This window comes from Tauraco erythrolophus, chromosome 19 (genome assembly GCF_009769465.1).
Source record: "Tauraco erythrolophus isolate bTauEry1 chromosome 19, bTauEry1.pri, whole genome shotgun sequence".
Taxonomy (NCBI): domain Eukaryota; kingdom Metazoa; phylum Chordata; class Aves; order Musophagiformes; family Musophagidae; genus Tauraco; species Tauraco erythrolophus.
The window spans coordinates 4,162,454-4,177,878 of NC_141483.1; the positions used below are offsets into that span (position 1 = coordinate 4,162,454).

At 44.1% G+C, this 15,425-nt stretch overlaps 1 protein-coding gene across 14 annotated transcripts in view; it reads right to left on the reverse strand.

Moving 5' to 3' along the window:
• Nucleotides 1–1,492: 1,492 nt before the first annotated feature.
• CIT (citron rho-interacting serine/threonine kinase) overlaps nt 1,493–15,425 on the reverse strand; it is a 70,955-nt gene continuing 57,022 nt past the window's right edge. For 3 of the 14 annotated variants that reach the window (XM_086623762.1, XM_086623755.1, XM_086623754.1), the window contains 18 exons: nt 14,904–15,066; nt 14,494–14,658; nt 13,433–13,570; nt 12,897–13,077; nt 12,597–12,688; nt 12,201–12,305; nt 11,148–11,317; nt 10,063–10,143; nt 9,718–9,853; nt 8,347–8,486; nt 7,404–7,496; nt 5,369–5,477; nt 5,116–5,244; nt 4,198–4,278; nt 3,478–3,556; nt 3,180–3,362; nt 1,995–2,298; nt 1,493–1,516 (listed from right to left, as the gene is read on the reverse strand). In XM_086623762.1, the coding sequence (XP_086479888.1) occupies nt 1,493–1,516; nt 1,995–2,298; nt 3,180–3,362; nt 3,478–3,556; nt 4,198–4,278; nt 5,116–5,244; nt 5,369–5,477; nt 7,404–7,496; nt 8,347–8,486; nt 9,718–9,853; nt 10,063–10,143; nt 11,148–11,317; nt 12,201–12,305; nt 12,597–12,688; nt 12,897–13,077; nt 13,433–13,570; nt 14,494–14,658; nt 14,904–15,066 (2,373 nt within the window). Of the gene's footprint in view, nt 1,517–1,994; nt 2,329–3,179; nt 3,363–3,477; nt 3,557–4,197; nt 4,279–5,115; nt 5,245–5,368; nt 5,478–7,403; nt 7,497–8,346; nt 8,487–9,717; nt 9,854–10,062; nt 10,144–11,102; nt 11,318–12,200; nt 12,306–12,596; nt 12,689–12,896; nt 13,078–13,432; nt 13,571–14,493; nt 14,659–14,903; nt 15,067–15,425 lie in introns of all 14 variants that reach the window. The other 11 variants (XM_086623765.1, XM_086623760.1, XM_086623764.1 and 8 more) reach the window with 8 other exon arrangements.

A 15,425-nucleotide genomic window follows, 5' to 3' on the forward strand; every position in this document is an offset into this window, starting at 1 on the left:
CTGAGGTCTTGAAGATCTTCCATGAGATGCAAAGATTTAAAGACTGATCTCAGTGACCTTTCAAAATAGTCAGACCAGGAGACAAAAACTTCCAGCAAGTTTCCTGCCAAATCATCTGATCTAAAATAACCCAACAGAGAAAAGAAGGGAATACGATATTCATGAAACTCGCCAAAGGACACCGACAAGGCATTTGGATTTTTATGGGCTTCTCAAACAGGTTAGCACAGGCTTGCAAGGGACTAGCAGAAGTTTAAGAGTGTGGCCAAGGGAAGATTGGATGCAGTTTTGCTCTTTCCAGTTGTAAAGAACATGGTTGTTCACTTAGAATGTCGCTATTGCAGCATGAACAGTCAAAACCTGCTTTGAAAATGATTTGCTCTCTGCTTCGTGTTCACAGCAAAAGGGAACAGAAAGCAGTGGGTGGCTGGAGGCCAGCTACGCAGCAGCGGAGCTGCAGGTGTGTCCAGTAACCGCTACAGCTGTTCACTGGGAGTGTCCTCCTGTGCTGGGGCACTGGGTTCTTATTGTATGACAAGTTACAGGTCCCGGGAAGAGCCGCCCTGGGCGCCCCTCGCTCGGGGGAGCCGCGGACTGGCAGGGCTACGGCGGCATTTCAGTGCTGAGAGCAGAACACAAGGCGACTGTAATTCTTGTCATAGAATAAGGCTTGTTAACTCTTCCTTGCCAAATTTCCAGAGTAATTAACGGTTATTTTGCAGCGTAATCTGAAGGTTTCTGTTGATTTACAAGTGAGGTACAATACACTACTCAGCAAAGCAACCTAAAAGGAGAGAGCAGCCAGTGATGGTGCAGCAGCATGCAGTGAACTGTCATGCAGAAGACCTGGATAAAGTCTTACACCCCAGTAGCTCATAGGTAATGCACTTTGTCTCAGGGCTGGGCACACGGGATCGCTTAAAGCAGGGTTCTCCCCTCCCCGTCAGAGCTGCTCTAGAGCAATTTTGGTGAGAACAAAATAACTTTCAGAAGTGGCAGGTGAACAGACTACTCAGAAGTAATCTTTCTTGTGTTCTGTAGAGAATATCCAATCATCACACCTTTTATTGAAAGACTCACTCACCTTGGCCCTTCTGTTTCCAGGCCATCAGGAATTCCCAGCATGTCTCAGAACAATGGTCAATTATCTGGTAAGGGGTGCTAACCACATCAAAGACCTGGGGTGGGACTCTAGTCCCCTTTAATGTCGTTGATGAACTTCTAAGGACTAAAGTGAATACAAAAAGTTCATGAACTGCTTGAAAGAATAACAGTAGTACAAAGTGCAAAAACAGGAGTGCAGGAAAGTGCAGAGAAATTAACTGAGATGCGAACAATCCTCAAAAGCGTCACGTCTCCCGATGCGGAGCCAGCTTTGGCCCAGGAATGCTGTTTTGGTAACTGGGCAGCAGACATATGGAGTGCATATACTCAGTATATTTCCTTTTTTTTTTCCTGCAGGTCAAGATGAGTAACTTTGTCTAGCTGAGACTCACACTGAAGACTGGTCCCAGACCTGGCAGGGAAATAAAATGACAGTTAAAAGTCGCACCTATTTTCCTCACACATGCACAGGTGCCAGCAGCAGTACAGCACCTAACCACTGCTGAGCGAGTGCTGTACGTTTGCTTGCTCCTAGGTGGCACAATTCTTAAACCACTGACAAAGACAAGTGCTGTCAGCACCACTCTGAACACGGCGGGCTCCCAAGTGCCTTTCTCCAGCCATTGTCCCCCCTCGAGTCCTCACTGACTTGGTTTCTGTTGGTAAATGCACCTTTGCTTTCAGCTCTGGTGGGTCTCAGCCGGGTCCAGAGTCAAGCTGCTTTTGCAGTTACGGAACTAGCACAAGGGGAGGCGTTCACAGGGCCAGCGAGTTACACCGTATGTGCTCTGCTTTCATAGAAACTGAGATTTGAGTTACTCCTGTACTTTACCAGCCCTTCTGCATGCCTTTTCCTGAGAAGAGGAGAGTTCTCCAGGCTCCTTACTTACCTTATTGACTTGAGCAAGAGGAGTTCTGGCACCACTCACAGGCATTCGTCCTCGGCTGCTCTCGTCGAACAGTCTTCCAGGGGACCTTTCTCTGCGGGTGCTCAGAAGCCGACCTGGAGATTTCTCCCTCTCCAGCGGTCGCCCAGGTGACTTGTCCCTCCGCAGCTCTGTCCTTCCCTCGCGGTACCGATGTGGTGTGCTTGGTTCTCGAGGGTGGCTTGGACCTTCCGGTGGTCCTGGGCTTGATGCTACCCGCTTGGTTATGTGCTCGTTGTATGTGGGCGGACCTCTCTTGTTAGGGCTACTGTCATTCAAAAATAATGGACGCGAACAGCTGAGCGACAAAAACCTCACGTTACATTTTCTTTTAGCAAAAATGTAACTTTCCCCAGACACCCAGCAGTGCTTAGGTGAAAAAGTGTCAGACTGCCCTGAGCCAAGATGAGCAGCACAAAGGTGTTGTCCTAGCTGAGCACTGATTGCATTAGCAACACGAGCGCAGTGCCTTAACGAATTGCTAATGTAAGTCATGTCTGTGCCTCCGACCACAAAACTAATTAAGCTTTGTGTGCTCTTCCGTATAAAAGGAGACGAAAAGTGAAAACAGGCCTTTTCACGTGCAAAATTCTCAGCAGCTCCAGGACGCTCAGGCCAGGTTAGGATAAGTACAAGGCTCAGTTCTCCAGTTGCACTGCCCAGTGCCACTGTCGACGCCAGTCTTTATTCACCTGCCTGAAGCATCGCTGTTCAGAACAGCACAAGCTCCCGTCACAGCTTCCCCACGCTGTCTCCCTAAGGCGTACGCATTATTTAGGAAAAGGGGCTCTTGCTTTAGCCATTGTTACAGTCAGTCCATGTTTGGTGTCTTATCAATAGCACCCAAGGTCACCAAGCTTTCAAGTCACAGCTCTATCACAACATAGAAGTAAACCAGCTGCAGATCACAAAGCATTTGTGGAAGAGATTACCCACATATTCCTACAGAGTTAATGTTACTTTGCCTTTGGATTTTAAAACCTCAGTGACTCTACTCCTTGTTCCATTCCAGCATTACAACAATTGGCTAACGCAACCCTCTAAGAATGGAACAAGGACATCCAACGTTTTGGGGCAGGGAAAAAGCCATCTGGAGTGAAGTTTGTTTACGAGGTGCACAAGGACCGTAGCACACGGACTTCATCGTACCTGCGTGTGGCAGAAGATCCTCTGTGGTGCTGCTCGTTGTTGGTCTCCTTCACTAGATTGCCCTTACAGCAAATCACCCTTAGTTTGTCTTGGTAGGAGGAGGCCAAGTAGATAGCTCCAGACGAAATCGCAGGCCCTAGATACCGCGGATTCGGTATCTCCAAGTGGGCTCGTGCAGGAGTTCTGGGTAAAATGGCAGGAAAAAGTCTTTACAAGGCTGACACTGTACCTTTTCTGGGGAAGTACACATGTTCTCGCAGCACAAGCTGTTCAAAGTAATGACAAGAGAGCAACTTACCCTAGAGAAGCTCGTGCCTGAATCTCGATCACTTCAAGGGAGTTGAAGTGGGTCACAAACAGATAGGGCTCCCTGTAGGCTGAAGGAGCATCATAGGGGGAGGAAAAACACAAAATTCTCTGTTAAAAACCTTCTAAAAAGCATCACTGAGCACAACAAAGCCTCACAGCCCCTTGCTTAAACTAAAGGAATATATTTTCTGTAATGAGACGTAGACACTAAATAGGGAGAGGCAAGCTTAAAGAATTGTGGCTTTGAAACTGTCTGTATCTTAAGAATTTTACTAACCAAAGTATCATGAAAAAGGCATTAAACCCAGACTATTAACTGAGCAAGATCCCATTAGGGAGTGTGAAAGGCCTGAGGGAACCACTCTGACATTATATATTCTTGACTATTTCAGAATCTTCCAAGCATCATTAGAAATTCCACTATCCATTTCAATCACTGTCAGAGTAGGAACATTAAGGAAATCTAACTCTGGTTTCGTTTTCCTCAAATTGGTTGTACTTCAAAAGGTTTGCCATTCGGCTTTACAGTTATCTTAAATCATGGGAAAATCTCCATAGTTTCTGGGAGAACTGGGAGATGGAAGAGGAAATGGAAGTGCTGAGTGAAGAAGAGGAAATGGAAGTGCTGACTGAAGAATACCTGTCCCACAAGGTTGCTTCCCACTTTCAATAATTTCCATAATCCAAGTTTATGTCCCTCAACACCTACCAAAAGCTAAGGGCAGGCGATTCCATTTCAGGTCATCTGTCCTACTGCGTCTTCCGTAGGAATCCACAAAGACACCAAACTCTGCCAAGGAAAGTAATATCATGTCACAAGCACGTGCCTGAATGTTGTTCATTTATTTCTGAAGGGACAAAGGCAGCTGACCCCGGGCCCTTTAGCAGGGACAGAGTGCTTACTATCTTGCAAATCCCAGAGTGCCGTGAATTGCTCTCCTTGACATGGACCTGGCTACATGCAGGAGGACTTTCAGTACCTAAAGGTACTGCAGGTCTAGGTCTCTCTATACCGATTATGGTAAGGTTAGTATTTAATGTACAGTTGGGAAGGCTGTGAGACTCCTACTGTAACTCACCCCAAATTACTGCTAGTGGGCTGTTGAAGACTTCTGTGCCTTTCCATGACACTAGCCTCGAGGGCCAACAAAAGCAGCTATATGAAAAATAACACCCTCTTTTATTTCGTCACAGTAAGATGAAAAAGTCTCATCTGTCTGCACGGAAACCAGACAATGCCAGCGTTGGAAAAGCCCTTAACATCATATCAGGGTAAGTGAACATCGGATCGACTACAGTCCCTTCCCTTGGGGCACAGGGCCCTACTTGTGGTAACTGATCCACAGGCACAGAGAACTTTTAACCCAGAGACAAGCTGCCCAAAAAGCACCTCAGCAAGTGCTATTTCAGTGCCAATGCCCTGTGCATCTTCTTCCTGTTATAACCACCAGCCACAACTCTTCCAGAGCTTTCAGATTCACAGTCTTCAACAAATCTTCATGACCAGGTACTAGAAAGTCACATCTGTTCAGCTTTCCCTTACCACAGTACTTGGGGACCTTCTGGCAGTTCAGGTACCAGAGAGCAGATGTAGTGCAACAACTGCGCAACCACAAAACACACTTACCGTGGAAACACAGCAGGTACTCCTCCCTCTGCCCCGTTGGGTTCACTTGGATGATACTGACTGGAAAACTGTTGGTGGAAGCAGCAAACACAGCAGAGGCCAAAGTGTGGTCATTTTTATCCAGAAACTCTGCAAAGAGAATGGAGAAAAACAGCCTGATCGGCACCAACTTTTTTCCTGAACAGCTTTAGAAAAGCCCCACCAAAAGAATCTGCAGAGCCTCTTGGTCCATTCCCCAAGAAAAGCCTCCTACCTTCCAGCGTATACTGCTTCATCTCAATTTCATAGAACTTGTTGGTTCCAATGATGATGCTGTAAGTGGTCAAATGGATGCAGCTGCAAGGTTCAGAGGTTTCGATCTCCTGGAAAAGAGGGAAGTATGGGCCGATATTAGTTCCCTGTAACAGTTTACAGATTTTGCTTATTCTGGAAGATTCTATGTTGCATCTGTCTTTATAAAAGGGAGAGATGGCAAGCTCGAAGTCACTAACAGTCTCTCAAAAGCATATGGAAAAGTATTCTTGCTAGAAGAAAAATTTTTGTTCTGTTGGAGGTGACGCGTGCTTGAAGATAGCCTTGCATATCAACTCACTCCAGGTGCTAACCCTAATAAGGACCTCTTCCTTTTGGAAGAATATGCTATTCTAGAAGATACTCTTCTCTGTAGCTCAGTTTTCCAGAGCAGTAGGGAGTGGCTCCCTACTCAGAACAGGTCACAGCCATGCCAACCACTGCATGTCCAAACACTGTCTGGAGATGACACAAGACAAGGACCGAGCCGTTAGGGTTGAACAACAGACTTTATAACTCACGGAGCAAAACCCTTGTCAGTAGGCATGTCCATCACTGTGATTCTCCCAACGGAAAGAACCAGCTCCCTAAAGCATCTCTGCTGCTAACACTTAAGAAATTAGCTTGGTGGCGCCTTAAGCAAAAGGCAGGCAAACATACATGATCTTCCTTCCTCCTTGTCCAACCTAACACAGATCCGTTGTCCACCGAGATCTGCACTGTGACTGAACAGCTCGGATAGCTCTCCAGGTTAGCCTGACACAACACGCAGATCCCCAGATCTTCTGAGGACAAGAGTCCTTGCATAATTCCTGGTTTATCTGGAAATATAGCTGGCAGAACAGAAGAGCGTATTCTGGGCTTGCTGCCATCTGGTTAGGATCTAAATGCAGTTGTCTGGATTAGTGAAGATAAGGAGAAGCTGCCTCCCAAAGCATGCCTTTGCACGTAAGCCCTCGTCAAGGCACTTGGCACTAGGGAGGTGAACGGCAGCCCTAGCAGAGGACGGTGACATCCGTCAGTGTCTCCTGCCGGCTGCGGCTCCATTGTGAGCAAGAGTTGCTGTCAGCTACAACGCTTGTCCATGTTCCAGGTTTGCCGGCATCCACATCGTTTGTGCCAAGATCTTCTCCATCAAACATGTCCTTCCTTCGGATGAGGCCAGCGTCTGGATTACCGCGCTGGGCCGACGCTGCTCCCTTACAGCAGCGCAAGTGCAGCGCTCGGCGGGGATAAAAGCCTCAGTCGAGCTGTAAATTGAACTGGTGCCTTCCAAGTAACCTGCAGGAGCCCACAGGGATACCTGAACATCCCTTAGTTTGTGAACTGGAGAGAAGATGAGTTTCTGGGTACCAGCCCATTTTAAAAGCAGCGTTTCCTTCCCATGCCTGGCAGAAAGAAGCAAGGCACGTACCAGTACCGAAGAGCACTGGTATTGCAGGTGGGTGGGTTACACACAGAGGTGTGCACCCAGCCGTGTGAGATCCGTATCTTACCGCCCTGTTTGCTGGCCAGGAGAAAGTACATGTCTATCAGGGTACTTCTGGGAACCAGCTGCCTATCCTGTGCTGGAACACCACCAAGTACCCTCTGGGTTTCACTGGTACAGTAAGCAAAGCAGACACCCACCACTTCCTCAACGGCGAAGAAGCTGTCGTTTGTTACGGATTTCTCCAAAGACAACAGAGGTGAGAGAACACTGCTGGATAACGAAGAAGAAAGCCTTTTTTGGGTAAATAAGCGAGGTTACGATTACAGCTGAGTCCAGTACCTCAAAAAAATCACAGTTCTGTATCTCTCCGAATATGCCAGCTCTAATTAAAGGAATTTGCTGCCTACTCCAATTTTAGTCAATGCACGTTGCAATTTGCTATCATTTTAGCTGACAAACAAACGTTCTTATGCATACAAAAAGGTTTTAAGATGTTTGCTCCAAAGCAAAGTCTTAGTGCAGTACGTGAATTGCCTTAGCTACTGATGGGAAATACTAATCTTACCTTTCTGATACAGAACTTGCTCAGGCTCTCGTTGTATCGCAGAACAACCACCTTATTGGGCATGGCTGCACAGATACAAAGACCATTCTCGACCTGTAGGGAAGATGGCAAGTGTAGTTCAGGAAGGTGACACTGAGTAAATTCTAATGCTGAGCATGTGAAATGGAGCTGAGTACCTCTTGCCACGAGAAAAACTTCACAGAGATAAGCAAGTCCATTTTTAATGGGGTAGTTATTGTGAATTAGGGAAACAATGAAAAGCCTCTTCACGTTCTCAAAGGAGAACATGAATTTGAACTGCTTCTATGATTGGTTTTATACTTGAAAGAAGTTAATACAAGATCTGAAGGTTTTCCACAAAAAAATGTTTCATTAAAAGGGAGAAGAAATTCACATTGGTTAGGTCTAAATTTTAACCCCTGAAACTGTTATCCTAAACATCACTTTGAAAGGAACGATGTTCCGTTTGTTATCAAGGTAGTCTGTAGACGTAATTGTTAATGAGAATTTTTGCTGTGGCTCAACGTTCCGTACTAAAACTGGGAATTAATGTGAACATCAAGTGTTAGGAAGTGACGCAGACACCCAAGTAAATTTGCTAGCCTGGAAGGTGTTACATGACATGCAACAACAAACAGTTACAGATGGAATTCACTGATTATGAATCTCAAAATTGAAGTCAGCTGTGAGGAGGCAGTTATCCTACACTATGCTGTATTTATTTGCTATACCACCATGTCATCCTGACCGAATCTATTCGTAGTCGATCCTCTGTACCATCTCCAGCTCAGCCCTTCTTCAGCCCCTATACTCTTATTTGAAGAAAAAAAAATTGAAACAAGACTATAGATCTTGCCAGTGAAACAAAGACGCTGATTTCATTAATATTAAACTCTGTGCAGTCTAAAGGGTGGTCTGGGGGCACGAGGGAGCTGTATCCTACCTTGCCAGCGGCAAAAAGGTGACATCCTTTCACAGCCTCAAAGACATTTGGTGAGATATCGGGCTGGGCTGGGAGGTGAGACTGGGCTAGAGATTGCTTCACTTTCTTTACATCCACAAGACACAGAGCCCTTTCTTCTCCTAGAAACAAAAATGGTTACATTTTGTCAAGGGAAAACTCCCTATTCTCTACAAAAGTCTGTTCTGTTACCTAAGCAGCAGCCTATCAGCACAGGCTGTTACTGTGGTAACAGGTACCATGTAGAATTCATTCCATATTATTCCTATTAAAATTGAAACAGAAAACTTACAAAAACCCAACCACACAACAGGCTGTAAATCCACTGGGAGAACAACCGTTCTCTCCATGGGTCATTAGTGTTGCAAAGGTCTAGTAGATCAGAAGAGCTGTGGCCTCATTAGCACACTATTCCAAATTAGCCAGGAAGTTTTATTTTACCCTTCAGAATTTCTTAAAGTACAAGGTGCTTTAGCCTCTCTGTGCCAACAGAACTGGCAATGGATTTCCAAGAAGTGCCCTAATAAATTGTGTTCTAGACCGAGCCAAATTCCTCTCAGAAGTCCAGCGATACAGTAACATAACCTTCTCCTATGTTTGTGTGAGATTTTCTTTTTCCAATTGCTTTTTTCTCTACCATCCTGAAACAAATAAAGCATGGAGAGCTTAAATCTTTACAAGGGGAAAACTGCAGAACAAACAGAACAAGAGAGATAATTTGTTTGTCATTCCCTACAAATGTCATATAGACACTTGATAATTTGGGCTTTCGGATGAAGATACACCCTAATGCTCAGCATGCCTACATCAGCGTAGGAAGGATTATCTCTGGAAAATCACAGATGGAGAGATTAAAGCTGGTGTTCCTTTCATAAGAGAATCTTAAACAAACATGAAAGTCTCAATTTTGTTCATGGATTAGTGTTTAGAGCAAGAGAGGTTAAGAGTTGTTGGCCCTAAGCCACAGTGATCACATCATGGTCCTCAAATGGTTAACTACGTTAAAAAGAAGGGTTATGTAGTGATTGGGAAGAGATACGCTCAGTGATGAGCTCAAAACTTTTTAAATGCAACTTCAAATGACGACGAACCCCCAAGCTGGAAATGTTTTACCTCTGGTTCCTCCCTCCCTCAGCTTTGGAAACTAAGGAATCACTTAAAGGCCTAACTGAGCCTCATTGACAATAAAACCTCAGCCAATACCATGTTAACCACAGGAGTTGATTCCTGACGAAATACTGGAAAACAGCCTCCCGAAGGAAAGCTGGCCCTTTGGCACCGCAGCGCTCCCAGCAGTACAAAGCCATTGCCACACATTTACTGCAGGGCAAATGGTAACATGCAGTCTCCTACCTGCTATCATGAGTAGCTTCTCCAGATCCTTGATGAGGTGAATTTGGAAGACAGCACCCATTCCTGGGATGTGCGTTAAGGAATTCTTCAGTACGTTCAGGGCATAGAGACCTTCTTCTGCACCCACCAGTACTACCTACAGTGACAACAGAAAAAAAAAATTGGTGCTACATGAAGAGAACAAGGAATGCTCCAAGAGCAAGCTTGGACAATACTATTTACCAGTGAAGAGAAGAAAACCAACCCGATAAACAACTACAGAATTACCCCTATTGCTCCTGAGATACTGTTCACATGAATGAAACATCCACGACTCAGAAAGGCCCAAGTGAACATTATCATTACCTGGTCACTGAAGGGCATTGTGCAATTTATATCCAAACGGTCTTCACCCTCCAGCTTCAGCAGGGAGTTTCCGAGCAATTTCTGCAAATGACAAAAAGATATTTTGTTGTTGTTGTTGAGTCAATCTTTATCTCTTTCTCTATTAGTATTTTAACAACGCAAGGTCATCATTTCAGACAGGCAAAAAGCTTGGCACAGATTTCTTCATCTCAGAAAGCTAAAAATTGCAGGGATATCACCTACAAAAGAAGCAGCAAACTTTTACCTGCCTAAAACACAGTCAGGCAAACTGATCAGAATTAACCTAAACTCAGACAGAACCTACTTGTGTCCCTATCCTTTCCATTTCCCCCCATCTGCCACAACAGAGCGGTGAAATTTTCCTAGGGGAAGGACTGAAAAAAAGTCCAAATGTTGGTGGGAGCATGTATTATCCTCAGAGACAAAACAAACGACAGATTGAGAAAAGAAATTATTTCCTGCTAGTCAGATATTTCCTATCTCCAAAGCTAACATTCTAATATGCAATGCCATCGAATCAAATCTCCCTTTATCAGAAAACAGAGAGTTATCAGTGCAACAATGAGGAAAAAGGCTATCCAAACCCAAAACAAATCCATTTAACCTCTTATCAGGAATAAAACTTAAACTAAAACACACACGCATCCCTCCCCCTGCAAGAAATAAAAAACCCCTGACTCCTTAAGAATGTGAGAGGAGGGAGCTTTTTCTTGTTTCTTGCTTTCTTTTTTTTTTTAAGGTTTGTTCATTCCATGTGGTACATTATGAGATTGCATTTAAACCATGTCCTAACTGCTCTTTCTTCCTTTTCTGTTTGCTGGAATTACAGAGATACAATTTTGGGATCCTCTTACTACACTCCCCAAGTCTAAAGAAGGGGTTTGTAACATAAAGCATCAGTCTCACAACGAACTAGTTTCCTGCTGTTCATATTGTACATCATAAGGCAGAAATAACAACTTACCTGCAGTTAAACCTCAGTATGTCAAATACCGAAAAATCATTTTTCAAAACTCCGCTCCCTCCCAGAATATTTTATTATTAAATGAAACTTTTATACTCACAGCATCAGCCTCAGCTTTTTCTCTGGAAACTCTCCCACCTGCCACTATTGATTCCAGTGCTGTGACCCAGCGCTGTTTGTCAGGGAAGCTGGGTGCTAACAGGTAGAGTGTTCTACCAGGCCAGCAAGTGGTGTGTGGATGAGACTCCAATTTTAGGATATATGGCACATCTGAGATGTTATATAGATAGAATAAGACTTAGATTAGTTTTTGGAATATTGTCAGTGGACTTAAAATCAACACCTTTCAGCCTCATTGGAGAGAAGTTGTATTTATCATGATGCGTTGCCATGGCAATTTATACATAGGTTTCTCCTTTACAGGTCTTGCACAGGCTGGCTACTTAAAGCTAAACATTAGCTGGATGTATGCAATCCATACATGCAGTGCTGTCTCTTCTAAATAAAAATAATTTCTTGCCTTTTATTCAAAAGAGAAAGAAATACCATTGTGGGAAAAAAAAGGTACAAAACCAGCCACTTGACTAAAGTTTTCCCTGTACTGTTCAAGAGAAATATGTAAAAATTGGTTATGGAAACCTTTTTTTTTTTAACAATCTGTATCCTTTAATGTCAAAGTCAAGACATACATAATCTTTTCATCAGTTCTATTCAATACATACAAATCAAGACATCAACATTTTTTCATAATAAGAGACTGTTTACACCCCACAGTATTTCTAAGGTAATGACTTTCTGGTTAGAGCACAATCGTGGCATGAGTTATGACACTTCACACTTGATAGAGAGCATTGAGAGCAGAAAGTGAAATAAACTGAGTGCTTTTAAGTAGGTTACAAAACTCTGAAATCTCCTTCCATTTGGCTTGATGATTCTATGAGTCACAGTTCAACTACTAGGACAGAAGCAACCGTCTATGCGTAACTGACTCTGGATGACTGACTTATTCACCTAATTCAAATAGAAGTAACCTCAAAATTACACAGTTACAGAATGAAAGTGAAAGGGCGAAAATTCTGTCCAGCCAAACACAATGCCAACTGATGGCAAGCCAGATGAAATCCATTTGACCTCATCTACACAAGATTCTCACCTGTCTTTGCTGTATTGGTAAGTTCAGTAGCTCCTACAGCTCCATGAACAGTTACATCGCCATCAGGAAGGCAGAGCTCAAATTCCTCCAGAGGCCTCTGTCCAGCTGCAGGGAGAATGGGGAGACAGACGGAGAAAGAAGAACAAATAAGTAAACAGCAAGAAAGTAACTGTGACAGCAAAACGAAGTCGATGTTTCACAGCTGGATTATTATGACATACCAGCTAGTAAAACTGTTAAGGGCCTAGAAAAACAACAGTGCTGCCTTATTACAGAAGATTTAGCTAAATTAGGTATGGCCACAGCAAACAGTAACAATCTTCAAGCCTCTCAACTCACCAGACAATACCTGAAGATTAAAAAAAAAGGAGTTCTTCCTAGAAAATGCTAAGTTACCTTCTCTTGCTTCTGCATCATAAATGAGCACTTTCGTTCCCTCCAGGACAATATACTTCCTGTCCCAGCCCTGCTGCCCACGTTTATTATTCCTGAAGAAAATAAGCACAAAGCCATGTTGGATTTTCTGCTTGAATTCTGAATAAAACAAGCATGCAACTCCTAGAAAGACAAATTTCAGTGGTAAGAAGTAACCGTAACGGGACAGTACCAATTATCACATTGTAAGAGCCAGGATAATACAAGGAGCTGTTCCAAAGGTTTCGGCACCCGATATGGCACCAGGATTCATGTTTATACCTTGGCACTTTCATCCATCCTTCAAGACGCAGACTGCTGCTTGGCTCCTTCAGCTGCAGCCCGGGAGAATTCATTTTGTCCCGGCAGAATGCTTCAGAGAAGTGCGTGGCATATTCTGCTGGCAGCCCACAAGTAGCTGGCAAGCAAGTGGAGCATTTTGGGTGACACATCACCTGGCATTCTGACAAAAGGACAGAGAAAAACTTCTGTTAAATGACAAAAAAAGCCATGACACAGCTGTCAACTTCTAATGCACAAATCCCAGCTTTTCCAAGAATCTCCTACTCTAAACCCTCAGATGTGTTCTCCTGTAGAATGTTTGCACCAACTAGTTTCAAAGTCTTCATACTTGGTCCTTTCTCCACCTTCCACTGCCAATCTGTTCTAGATGGCTGATGGGTCCTTTCTCCACCTTCCACTGCCAATCTGTTCTAGATGGCTGATGGGTCCTTTCTCCACCTTCCACTGCCAATCTGTTCTAGGTGGCTGATGCTTTTCCATCCCACAGGTGGCTGACGCAGGCGCTCTGCTCTTACCCAGGCATTTCGACGCTTGCCGTCCGAAGTGCACCGTGTCCAGGCACACCGCGCATTTCGTGGCTCTCATGTTCAGCCCCACGTTGAAGCGGTGGGGGATATTATGGTGCATTCGCTCTTTCAGGCGGCGGCTGTACTCTGGAAGGGACAACGTTTATTATCGCGATGAAAACTGCGACAGGGATGAAAATGATAGCAGGTTTTAGGCATTTGGGGCGGTAAGGCCCAGGTAATAAAAAGTGACTACACATCTCTATCGAAGTCCTGCTCAACACGGACATCATTTTCCTTTGCAGTCTGCAGATCATCTACTGATGAACGTGATTCTCTTCCCTGCCCATGATCTGCCTCCGTGGACATCTTCCCATGCCAGTGCTACCCATCCTCAGAGCACCCTGTGCCTCTCCAGCTATCTGTGATGGCTGGACCAGTTTGTGGGCTCTAGCTTTTTCCAGCTAAAGGCTGGAGGTTTTATGTCAGAGTCTCTGGGTTCAACACTCACTCGGGGATACTGGTTAACTAAGAATAAACGAACAGAGCCCTCAATCCTTTAATTTCTTCTGATGATCCTCTCCCCTCCATTCTTAAGGATACGGAAGGGCATCCCATTTTTCTAGTTAATAGGATATCAGTGTCATCTTTGACCCAGTATCTTTCCTTTATGCCTAACCAAAGTCTTTTCCCTTTACCAAAAGGTCTTAATGGAAACTTTTGGCTCAGCAGAATAAATCTTCAGTTTAGATAAGTAAAAACATTAACAGCTAAGGAAATAACCATAAATCCTTTTGATTAATGCAGAGAGTAGTACACAAAACATTCCTTTCAAAAAAACATGCGCTTAAATCAATTCATGCTAATAATTACTTTACTGCTAAAGTTTTCAGAAATAAATTACATAATCCAAATAGAGAATTTTAAACCAAAAATGAAAGCAAAGCTTATCATCTAATATTCCTATAATGAAGAAAACGTGGGTTTGAAATTTAGGGAAAAAAAAAAAAGAGATAGCACTGAAATAGTAGACAGAAAAATAGTAACAGAACAGTTCACCAAGAACATACCCTCTGGTGTGGAAGATTCCTTCCTGCGACTGGAGGGTGGCGCGAGCAAACTGATCGGAGTAGGCTGATGCTCTGGTGAGCGGACTATGGCAGACATGATGATCTGCTGCCTGGCTGTGGCCGGAGTAGATGGATGAGGGTGGTCTGATATTTTCCGATGAGCAGCTATGGATGAGATAAACGTCACTCATTACCAGAAGCAATATGAAACACCGGTTCATAGCAGCGGTTCTGTGTTAGCCATTCAGTGGTTACAGCTCGCAGAAAAAAGCAGCCTTACTGCATCTTCACAGCAGTAGATAAGAATTAAGCAACATATGTTACTGCTAGAGTGGCACACAGTTAAAGGCTCGTTTTCAGACCAAAAACGTGCGCCTCCTTCCAGATTCCACTTTTCTGTTAACCCCTACCTTCTTCACGAGCTGATCTGAGTTCAATGCGTGTTTTCTGTAGAGCCTCCTCCAGCTCAGCAGAACGAGCCTTCTCCTTCTCCAGTGCCACTTTCAGCTCATTGTATTGCAGAGGAACCTGTGTGGGTAAAGAAGGGTCCTCTTTCCGCCGACTAAACAGGCCCTAGCAACAGAAACACACAGACAACTCCTAACTCCTAGTAAGAGATGGCTTAAACTAGGCAAAGTGAAACTAACTAGTGGCAGTCCGGCCAGAGGGCCTCATGGTAATTCTGATATGCGTAAGGATGGATTTTTAGTTCATATTGGCACTGGAGAGAAATGTCGAGATATGGATTAATTTAAAGCGGGACGTACATTACCTGTTAGTACTCACATCTTGAGTTTCCGAAAGCATCTAAACAGAGGATCTCAAAATATGTGGTTAAAATTAAATTATTTAGTTCAAAATGACAGAACGGCTTATGACAAAGATGTGACACAAGTCACATCGCCTGACTAATCAATCCTATGCTGTAGCTA